At 32.1% G+C, this 12,798-nt stretch overlaps 1 protein-coding gene across 1 annotated transcript; it reads left to right on the top strand.

The window, feature by feature from the left end:
• The first annotated feature begins 6,469 nt into the window (after positions 1-6,469).
• LOC124534806 (pro-resilin) lies at positions 6,470-11,399 on the top strand. The gene is made up of 2 exons (XM_047110825.1): positions 6,470-6,620; positions 10,503-11,399. The coding sequence occupies exons 1-2, from the start codon at positions 6,603-6,605 to the stop codon at positions 11,004-11,006; spliced, it is 522 nt and encodes a 173-aa protein (XP_046966781.1). The 5' UTR covers positions 6,470-6,602; the 3' UTR covers positions 11,007-11,399.
• The last annotated feature ends 1,399 nt before the right edge of the window (positions 11,400-12,798 follow it).

Genomic DNA, 12,798 nt, shown 5'->3' with positions numbered 1-12,798 from the left:
CTGATAAAAGCTAGTTCGTTTTACACGATAAGTCCCCCGTGCCCGCAAGCCATGTTGTGACGGCTGCCATTCACTGAGGCGGCTTTAAGCAACTTCGCCACCCACCCTGCGGCCAAACCTGGCTTCCAGCGAGTATAATCTATTTTCAATGATGAAGAAAAAGCTGCACATAAAATTAACCACGATAATGAACTCAATTAAGCGTTTTCTTTTTCTTTTATCTTTGACGATCGATAACTTATAATAAACACGAAAAATATGATGGAGTTAGAACAAATAGGTAAATTTTGCAAAAGACTAATAGGTTAATGTTAAAATTAATATTTATTCCTTTTACAAATTTTTAACTCATAACTGAATTAGTTGGCTACTATGCAAAATATTGTATGGACGTAAGTTCAAACAATCATAACATCCAAAGAAACGAAAGGAAACCTATTTTGTTGAGACTAGACTTAAGACCATTAAATCCGACCCTATGCGTCCTAATTTATATATAAAAAAAATTATAGATTGACTTGTCCCTATCTCATACTTCAAATGATCGCTTTCTCAGCGCAGCACAACTTTTGATATTTTAATTTTAGAATGTTTCATATTCTTTCAAAACAATTTCCCTGATGATGAGTAAATTTTCCTTTAATCACTGTAGGTATGACGTAGTTCTTCGTAACATCATTACATGACTATGCAAATGTTACCAGTGAATAGAATGGAAAATGGTTCGTGAGAAACATTACTGTTTAAAGTATACGAATAATGTATGTGAATTGTCAAATGCGAAACTTTTTTATCTAAATATCAAATCAATTTTATATTACTTTTACATTTAGAATTGAATTAGCGTGCGACTTCGGTAGAGTTCCATCACGTTTGTGATGTTAAATATGTACATTACAAAAAACAAAACCACAAATTACGTTTTTATTTTGAATATCTTAACTTCCTTATGCCTACTTATGACAAAAGATAAAGTATTATTGTAATAAAAGAATAGCACAGAGCATACGAATCTAACCAAAATTGGTGGGTACGATTCGGGTCTAACAACACTGAGTCTACTTTTGTGCTCATCATCAGTCATGCGTTATTAGACTTTAGTCTTGATGAAAGAACTGTCACCTGTAGATTAATTTAAGACCGTTGATTACATTTAGAAAAAGGTAAACTGTTGAAGTACATAGTGTTTTAATATTTACTACCACGTATAGTTTAATCGCGTCATAAAATTCAAGAGACTATAAAATGCAACTGTGAAACTTTCTGCTTAATATTCGACGTTCGTTTTCAGACCATATTCTTAACCAAATGCCACATAAACTCCTTAAAATAGCTATCACCATAGCGGGCATGTAGCCAAAAAACGTCCTTGTCACTATAAAATTAAGGCAACTATTCGTTATTATAATACAATACTGATTGAAGAGGTGATCAAAAGGTAGAAGAGAGCAACAACACGTGATATTGTAAGATGACATATTATGAGCATTCCTTTTAATATGAATTCTAAAAAAGTGTACTAATGAAATATTAAAGTACAGTCAGAGTAAGAAAACCTTCGCCAGTTTTCAAATTCATTCCTTTAAAAAGCCCCAGCCTTACTACCTTTTGAATCTAAACATCAAAACATTGCGACGCAATATGTCATACTTGATCGGTGAAACAGATTATCGCTCATAACGAGCACACGAAAGTAATCTTAAGGTGACGAACGAACCTTTTCTCATCCCAACTGTACGTCAAATTAATTTTTTACGTATAGATAGTGGTCCTGAAATCTTTCAAGATTGGTAAAAAAATCTTTTATTCTATATTTGAAAAATTCAAGTTCAAGGTCATTTGTATTTGATCAAAAAATCACATTTTTGCACACGTCTATTGTCTATTAACTTAAGATCAATATCATTTTCATTCGTCTGGTTTTATTATTAAAACTTATTCACTGTTCGTTGAAAATGTACATTTCGCTGCACGTATTCATGTACATGTAAAAATAGACTATTATTTATACATACTTATATTGATCATATCTAGTTCATATGCTTGAAATAATGTCTCAATTTATCCTTTGTAATTTCTACACCGTCAATATAGAAGATGGTGAGCGGATCATTTAAAGTTACATCTGTCTGATTGTCACATTATTATGCAAAGACAATAAGTTCCGGGTTCAGTTTCTAGTTGACACATATTCTGATGTGAATATGAGTATTAATATCACGACATAATCGTAATGTTTGACGACGATGAAGTTATGAAGAAATAATATATGTCATTATGTTAAAGGGGATTTGTATGTACTGTAATGCAAATTGGAATGTTAAATAAAATAACTCAAGTTCAATGCCATATTGATTTTTTAATGATGATGTACGGACTTTAGCGTTATATAGAAACCTTAACGTACGAACATACATTGATTTTCTTGGGCCATGTGTAAAAAGTAGGTTATATTACTAAAAAGGACTTAACTGATGATCATACACTTTCTACTATTGCTTTGTTGGCCTATATATAATTGTTTGACAAAAAAAAATAGAATAGGGAAATTATTATTGCTAAATATACATATTAATGCTTACCATCTGATATGTTACTTTACTATATTTGGAACCCAGTTCAATTGATTTGAAAAATTATTATTTGTGTCAATATGTGCCTTATCAGTTTTTTTTTATTTATTGTATAGGTTGGCGGACGAGCATATGGGCCACCTGATGGTAAGTGGTCACCATCACCAATAGACAATGACGCTGTAAGAAATATTAACTATTCCTTACATCGTCAATGTGCCACCAACTTTGGGAACTAAGATGTTATGTCCCTTGTGCTTGTAGTTACACTGGGTCACTCACCCTTCAAAACGGAACGAACGGAGTGGGTGGTACCTACCCACCCAGACGGGCTTGGACAAGCCCTGCCACCAAGAGAATTGATATATTTAACATATTCTACCCTTACTTAAAATGTTTAAACTCTTATGCAAAAAGAAGGTTGTACAAGTTTATCGTTTGTATCTGTGTACCTGTCCGTGGCATCGTAGCTCCCTAAACCATTGGACCGATTTTGGTTTAATTTTTTATTTATGAGTTTGGTTGTTCCTGATTCTATGAACACAGAAAATCTATTTAGCTTTTTAAACAAGCTAGCTAAAACCCTTCTAGTTTTTGAAGGGAAATGTAACCAAAGTGTCAATAAAACTGAATTAGAAGTAGTAAGTTAAGTGATATTCAATTCAAACTCAGACAAGAACCACTGATTTTTTATGTGCTTAATTTGAGTGTGTTATTATAATATATCTCGCGCTTGATGGTGGGAGAAAACATGTTAACAAAACCTACATGTGCTTAATGTGAATGAAATTCTGCCCGATTCGCCAACACGCACTGGAAGATCCTTCACCCTCTCCTTTTAGAGAGAGCATATGAAAAGCTCTGTAGCTACTCTTCGCCAACGATGTGCAGGGGTATATAAATTAAGAACAATAAAATTTATTACCACGTAAATCTCACACGCACCTTTAATAATAATTCCACACCTTTATTTTAATCTACATAGTATTTTGTAGTGTTATAAGCTTCTTCATCATTGTTTTTTTGATATTTTGTTTAAATTTATGAATAGGCCATATGACAACATAGCAATGAAGAAATGCCAAACCAAAACAGTTCTTTTAACTTCATAATGCAATTACGTTTGCCTATCTGTACAACTATTATGCAATAACACAGACGGCCTTACTTATAAATATGGTTTATGGTGTGATTAGTTAAACAATGCTATGTCTCTTTCTTTCGGATGTCAAATCAATAATGATAAAAAGAGAGAAATTAATATTTAACGAGACATCCGCTTCATAACTCTGAAAAAAGAGACTCAACTTAATAGTAGTATCATAGACACAGAACTTCTATAAAGTAAAATGATAAAAATACATTATTTAAATATGTTAGTCATATTCTGATACAATCAAAGAAAGCTTAAATATATATTTTATTTACAATAAGCAGGGAGGCTAGCAAGTGATCCTAATGGTAAGAGGTCATCACCACTCAAACGGACATTGAAAATTCAAGGTATAATAATAACCAATTTTACGTCGCCATTGAGCTAGCAAGAATAAAAATGTATCGGTTGTACTTAAAACTAAACTAGCTTCCTTTCTTTCAAAGTTGTATCACCGATTGGTAGTTTAGCAGTAGATAAGATGTAGGTGGTCTACCATCCACCATCACTACCACAATCTATAACTAGTTTCACAAAGCCCTACCATCGATATAGTTTGTATTATTAAACCTCTATATAGTTGTGTAGTATTTGCTGTATAAGTATTTAAATTAAATAATTCTAGTGCCATCTCTGACGTTAACTGTGCTCTACGGGCATGGATTTATTTTTTATATTTGGTCAACAGTCAACACGCTCGTCGTTCATACTAAAACCGGGTCAAGAATTTTTAGCTTATAAGCTTTGGTATGGTACATTATGATAGGTATATCTTCACTATCTATAAGATGTATATATATTTTATATCATATATATATTATTTCTAGCAAATATATTTCATTTCATGGATGCTTGTATATTAAAATTAGGTGACATATGTGTAAACCGTGACACATGTAGGCTATTTCTTGCGTCTGTCGTTTAACACCTTTTTTATTTACTCGTTTTCTTTATAATTCATCTCGTGCTCGTGGGTGAAATAAAATCGTACACAAATTCATGTATCGTATAAAAACCGCCACATGTGTATTTAGCGACCTGCAAATGCTACAAAGAGATGTTAGATCTTTGCCCATACTGGGATATTTATAAATAGTTGCCCTATTTTTACTTTCTAGTTATTTATAATAAAAACCACCATGATCCCACAAACTAACATTCTTCGATATAAGAGTAAACAATAGTTTTAAGAACAACACATTTTATTCATAATTCGACTATTCCTTCCTACACACGATGAGAAAATTGGTCAACTAATATTAACGAGTTCAACGAGCTTGTACCGCAGAGTGAGGACTAAGCAATTGTACCCCCAGTGCTTAACGTTTGAGTTCATGACCTATTCAGCATATTACGAACTCAAAAATCACGTTAAATTTTTTAATGTCATATATATATTTGAACTTGTTATTATTATTTTGATCTGTGTATATATTAGACAGTAATATTTTTACAGCAATACTTTCCATGCATCTATTTTTTTTTTATTAATTTATTGGAACCACAAACAATTTAACAATTATCATCCCTCATAGCTTACATAGTACATATCAGTTATTGCAAACTCAACAACGATGGTCACATTATACATTAGATAATAAAAATGATGAACCTGGTTAAGAATTAAATATTAACAAATTCAAACAATACATTTAATCATTATGGTGAAAATATATGGTAGATGAAGGCAGTAGTTTTCAAGAAAAAAGAGAAAAAATAATAAATATAAAGAATAGAACTATAATAAATGACCTATCAAAAATGACATAAAAAATAAGGTTCTATATTAAATGCGTATACTTAAGTTGAAAATAATTAGAGTATGATCTTCATAAATTCTCCTACTTTATAAAATAAGATATTTACAAAGCTTAATTTTTTCTTTTCAAACAACTTTTCTTTCTAAGCAACCGGTTAGATCGACAATAAGGGGAAGGATCTTCTTGGTACTAGTAAACTCATTAACTGTTATTGTTATCAATACTTTGTGGTCCTGTTTAGGGAGTGACTGAGCCGGTGTATTATAAACAAGATCATGAATATATTCCCATTGACAGTCGGGAGGGTTGTATAAACTTCATGCAGCGCTGGTTTGTATGGACAAACCAACTAATGGCGGGTGGTTTAAATATAAGTATATTCAGCGTCGTATTTTCTAATATTATATTTAAACACTTTCCTTGTATATAGTTTTATGAAGACGCCAATTTGATAAATCATTTATAATTAGGTAACTTAAAAAGACATCGAACATTGTAGAAATGAATACTATCTTAGATTTAAGGATTTTATTGTAATTAAAAATAGAATTTCGAATCACTGTATTCATGATAAGAAGTACACATTCAAAATTCGAAATAAGGTGACCCATTATTTACTACAAAATAAATGACGAATACAGACAATTATCACGAAAATCAATACAAAAAGGACAACATTTTTTAAACAAATTAAATTTATAATTTCATGTACGATGCATCATCATAGAGAACCAAATAGGTACATTTAATATAATATACAAGTCTTTACTCCTTTCAAATTCCTAATCACTGATATTTATGAAAAAAACCGCAAATGTCATTGTCAATGACCATGAATCATTTTGAAATCAATCAAAATTGTAGTTTTAATCATTAAACTGGCTCTTATCGCCTCACATTAAGGCCTATAACCTATGACCCTCGAAAATCTAAAAAAAACGTATGACGCCCTCCAATTATACGGACTTCCTACAGTGGTAGCATCTCCCTTGCTTGCACAATCCAAGCCGTCCTTTCTCCGCCCCACCGCGAACTCTCACGGTATATAGTTCCCTGGTACAGTGAGGTGAACATCACATAGTTCGTAACGAACCTCAGTGACCCACACTAAGCATCATGAAAGCCTTCGTAGCGGTAAGTCAGTGAAGTGTTCGTGATAGTGTCCAGTGAAGTGAAGTGACGTTCTGAAATCAAATTGTCTCCTAAAGTGAAATACGTGATTACTGCTATTATTAATATTGACTTGTTGATTTCGGAACGTTATTTAAATTTGGCGGTTGGACGTCAATTATGACGTTGGATAGGAAATCGTTTTAAAATTTTGGGTTTAATCTAAGATAAAAAAAGCTCATAAAAATATGTACACATAAATTTCTTATATTCCTCAAAATCATAAAGCTATTAAGTTTCCTAACCAACGCCATAAATATTCACTTCACCTTAATTTATATAATTAACAAAAATACTTTTCATTGATATTTATACTACTTACCTCACGTCAAAAATGTATATGCATAGTTTCTCTTACAAACGTAATAATACATACACAAACATTGTAATCATAAAAAGCATCAAATATGTGAGAACGTTACAAAAATAACAGAATAATTTCACATGAAATTCAATAGATAAGAAAAGTTATCGTATTCAAATATCACCCACAATCGTCTTAAAGGCCTTGTGACAGTGACAATAAAGTCTCAATTTCTATATCAGAAATCATATCAATAATTCGTTCAAAGAGAACAAACGCATACAATTTTTTGTTTACCTTTGTAATGTTCGTTTAATATTTAAAAACGATGATAGATTACTATGCTTTCTTAGATAACAATTAATAAAGTTTTCTATACTCGGAATACATTTTCTCTCATTGCAAATGACAATGAGTACTTTTGCTTGCATTATTTATAACAAACAGTGTTTAAATATTGGCATCCTTACAAAAATACTTAAATATTCAAAAAAAGAAAAAATTGGAGAAATTCAAACTTAAATTAACTTTTTTCTAAATCAAGTTCTTTATTCAAAATTTTGTACAATCTAATAAATCAATTATTTATTCAAAAATTTGTACAATCAGATCTAAGCAAAATCAAAATTAATAATCCTATGTACGTGTAATGTCAAACAGATCGCGGTAATAATCGGTGTAAGAATCTTCCCTTCGCTATTGCGTAATGGTCATAGGTCGAGCGGCTACCGTAACATATTGCTTCATTACAATAAAAAACATTTCCTTTACGCCATAACACTATGTTTTGACGAATCAATATATCATTAAGATCTTAATTACAATACGTTTTTTTTTTATTTCATTATTAGTCTGTTAATGATTCAATAAAAATATAACTTCTAAACTAGCTTTCATTGAAAATTTAATAAGAATAAATTTATAAATAAATATTGAATGACATTATGTAATAGCAAGTATTCAAGAAAAATTTATACAAATAAAGTCGCATTTTAAATATAATCTTAGTCATCGTCCATTCAAAATATGTAAACGCTAAGCAGTTCGTTATAAGAATTTAAAGGAGACTCTTGCAAAGAATATTACTACTGTATTAAAAGTGTATACAAACATACAATTTGAATATACTGACCATATTGTGCTCAATGATGAGCAGAATTTTCGAAAATCATATAGCTGGTAAATAATTTATCTCACTTTCCCTAAAACGCAAGGCACTTGGTTTAAAACTAAAGTGAAATTTTCTAATCCTCGATGCTTAACTTAATGAGAATGACCATTACGTAATATCATATACTTAAAAAATCCTTAACACAAATCGGCTAAAATCAAAGCCACTATCTATATTCAACAGTCTACATGTAATGTCGTCATCAACTAATGCGATCCATTCTAAACACGATACAAATTTCCGAAGAAGACGCGTCCCGATTTCGAATTGCATAGACAAAACAAGTCCGAAACGATTTTAGAATTTATTAAAACTCTCTTGTATTCATGCTCTCAACAGCAAAATTTCTTTGAAACGATAAAAATCTCGAAATCTTCGTTCAAGAACGTGTTCACGTGTTCTTATTTACGAAGACAATTCTATAATACAACAAAGGGAATTGTAACATAAAATATTGCGTTGTAATATTCATTACAAAAATCAGATGGAATCTAAAAACGCAACGTATTATTCCCGTCGCTTTATCGTTAACTAAATCTTTCCCATGAAACTGAAACAAAGAGCATTCGTTACATAATATCGATACAACTGAAACCACTTCTCACATGTACAAGATCAGTCATTATTGTGCAGTCACGAAGATCTGGAAAGCTAACTGCGTGACTTCCAAACATGGCGGAAGGTACGCGTAATGGTCACAGTTTGTCGTGAATATTATTTAAGACTACTAGATTTAATTTCGTAAGAGTTATATGAATTGTTTATTTCTTTGCTCAATCATTATTCTAAATTTAAACTCAGAATTTAAAGTTAATATTATGGTGAGTTTAAATTTACATATATACAGTTTTGTATACATTATGTTTACAAGAAAAATCGAGGTCAATGTATGAGAATAAAATATACAATCCACTAGCATCTCAATGACCTATGACACTGCACTTTCACTCCACAGACTTGATTTTATATCGTCCAAGCTATATAGTGTCTATATTCTTACCAATATTCATTAGAGCTATTGTTGAAATCACTGAGAACTCAACCATTAAATATCATAATTGTTCTCTTAACATCTATTAATTGTAAACAAAACATCTGCGTCTTATGCTATTCACTTTCTCCCTTTATCACTTCGTGGTCACAAATCGACTAGATTTCGAAATTATTAAACTCGCATCACTTCACACACTCCGCTCCATATTTCAATAACAAAGCCTTTAAGATTCGAAAGTTTTCCGCATACAAATGTGATTTTAACGACCTATGTTTTTAATAAATACATTATTTTCAACTTACTTAATAAGTTTTTTATACATACTGTACCTAGAATTGAAAAACTCCGAAATCAAAATAATATGGTAAACGACGTCTAATATTTATATAATCGCTATCTAAATACCTAAACATAAAAAAGGCTTTCATTTTAATGTTTGAAAACGTTAAAAACGACTCTTGACCCAAAATAATAAGCATGCCGGAGTATAGAATTTCACCTGCAATTAAATTTGACACCAGGAAAAACCAGCAAAGAATTTGATTTCGTTAGCTAATATAAATTAAAATAATGTCTATGTTAACCTCATTTTCTATTGTATAGTCGTAATCTTACGAAGTTGTAATAAAATGTTAATTAAGATGCGTATTTATATTTTACTTATATGGGAAAATTCCGTTTATAAATTTAATAATTGTCTTATCTTGTTTGTTACAAACATATTTAAATCAATACCAAAGTCGATAATTTTGTCTGTTCACATCCCTAATATTTGTCCACCGTAAGGAAAACACTTGTCGTCTGTATATTTAAACATCTATGTCACTGAGATGCGCGTGCGCAAACATAGACATAGAAAGTAGATGTAAAATAACATCATTATATAAAATGACGTCAAATTTAGGGTAAATATCATCAATCATCAGGCTTACAGCTTACTTATTACAATAACTAGTTTTATTATCTTTTAATACGAAATTATTATTTCCTCTAAGTTCGCTTTTTGTTGATGTAATTATATAGAATATTTGATAACATTTAATTGTGAGACCAGTGATATTATTAAGCAGGTGTAAAAGTGATTAAGGGCTTTACACTATTGCTGTTCATTTCACGGTTATTCACTTGCCGTTTCTAATCAATGCATAATCAAACGTAGAAAGTTTAAGATGGAGAAGCACTTCGAAGGAATTAGCAAGTATTTGCAGAAATTAACAGGCTCGTAAAGCAATTCACAAGACCTTATGTTACGTAGCGTAGTGTAGTGTTCTACATATTTGATTTTCACGCTATATATACATATTAATAAAGTTTTTATCAAGAATTTAGAATTTCATGTTGTTTTACGGTATTAACAAAATATAAAATCTTCCACAGTGCATAGCCCTGGCTTTGGTGGCCTGCGCAAGCGCCGAGCCCCCGTCCGGATACAATTACAACCGTCCATCCGGTGGTATTTCTGGTGGATTCAGCGGAGGATTCAGCGGTGGTCTTGGCGGCGGTGGTGGCTACCGTGCCGTCTCTTCCGGATACCAGACCTCCGAGGGCCAGAACGTCGACTCTCAACTCCTCGAGCAAGTCCGCCAAATCCTCCTTAAGGAAGAAGCTTCATCCTCCTCCTCCTCCTTCGGCTCAGGATTCGCCGGAGCTCCTTCCTCATCATACGGCGCACCATCATCTTCCTATGGAGTTCCCTCAACCTCCTACGGCGTGCCCAGTGGTGGCCGTGTAGTTGGCATCAACCTTGAAGGTATCCGTCAAGCTATCCAGGTTGCGCAATACGAACAGACCGCCGCCGGCGGTGGATACCCATCTGGTCCTTCTACCTCCTACGGAACCCCATCCCGTGCCCCCTCCGGCAGCTATGGTGCCCCCTACTAAGTCCCAATACGACCTTATGAACGCTCGCTCGTTCATTATTCGGGTGAACTCGTAACATCTCTGACCACCTGAATGTTTATACCAATGGGCTGATTACCACGTACAATGTAGGTGGTATCGCCCGGGCCCCATCATCCCGGCCAACGCTTGCGACTGTGCACGCTCACGGGTTACCCAGCTGTTAGCCAGTCGTCACTGCCGACTTACAGCCGTCAAAATTGACAAACGCTTTTGACAATTTTGACAGCTCAGAATGCGGCACAATACGAAGTGGCTCACAGCTGGGAACGACTCTTGTTCTGTATAAAGTTTATCGATAAGTCTAGTTTAATTTATGTTATAAGATTTTGTTTTTTTTTTACAAAAAAAAATAAATACATTTCGACACCGTAACTTCTTGTTTATATTTTGTCACTTTAAAAATTTTTTCTCTACTATATTATGCCATTATAAGAAAAAAAAAGTTAAGAGGCGTACGAAAAAAATATAATTTAAACAACATAAATATGTAAATAAAAGAAAGTAGAAATTCATGTTTATTATGAAGACGATTCGAATTTATAATCTCAGTTTATTCAAAACCATTATTATTGCCACGCTTTTGGGTTTCATAGCATACTTTCATATTCGTAAACATTGTCTAAATAGTTCATACCGTTTGTTACGCACATTTATCAATTATGTAAGAACATGAATAAAAGTTAACAAAATATGCCTATCTATATAGACGGGACAGACAATGTATAAAAGTCATAAATCGTTGTACATGATTTTCAAATAATACATCAATTTAGAAGAAAAAATATGACCAATTCCAATTCCAGGCTAAAAGCCTAACCGATTGCACAGAAGATATAATAGAGTACAAATAAACAATACTAGGGATGTTCTCAATATTCTACTAGGAATGTTTTCAATATTCTTTCTCATTAAAGTCGACTCAAACAGGAGCACCTGATCTCTTGTGTGAAACAGCGATTTTACAGACTTTTTTGGCTCTTAAGTGTCAAGCGACACGTTCGTAACAGGAAAGTAACTAAGAATTTATTAGTGATAAAATTAAGTTGAATGGATTAATTCCCAGATTCGTATAATTAGCTAAAATTTAACGATAACTTTATAGGAATATATTTAAACTAATTATTCTAAAATTCTTATAGGAGTTCATATTCTGAGATATTATTAATATTGGTGTATCAATAGTTACACTTACATTTTGCTTCATAGGCTAAAAGTTTGAAATGTTTTATTAAAAAACAGAAACGATTAATAATCCACAGTAAATAGATAAGGCATCATATTGATCTTTACTATATCTCGATAATCAAAGTGAACGTGAACCAAGTCACTTGTACAACTAATGAAAATAGTTTCACGAATTGCGTCGATATTATTATTACAACTAACCACAATATACAATGTTTACTACCGGCTTATTAAAAGGTTAACAAAACAACGAAATAGAAGCAATGCTCTTGAATTATAACTCTTATGTTCATTACATAAGAATTATTTTGGTTCAATACCATACCTAATTGCACCTAAGACCCGTAGTTCAATAAAGGTCTTATTGAAGTGCGTCCTGTATTTTGATTACGTAAAATCTATAGTTTCATGTAATTCGAGGTTTAAATTACAACAAATACACTCTTCTCATTGTCGATGATCGTTTGTAGATTAGTTTGTTAAACTATTCTCAAAATCATCGATGTGGCCATTAGTTGAGCGTAATTTAAGAACATGAATTCTGACGTATTGAAATTTCCAAAAAGCAAAATAATTTAGTTCGAAG

The sequence above is a fragment of the Vanessa cardui genome, chromosome 13 (assembly GCF_905220365.1).
Source record: "Vanessa cardui chromosome 13, ilVanCard2.1, whole genome shotgun sequence".
Lineage (NCBI taxonomy): Eukaryota > Metazoa > Arthropoda > Insecta > Lepidoptera > Nymphalidae > Vanessa > Vanessa cardui.
This window is presented reverse-complemented; position numbering and strand designations above follow the sequence as displayed.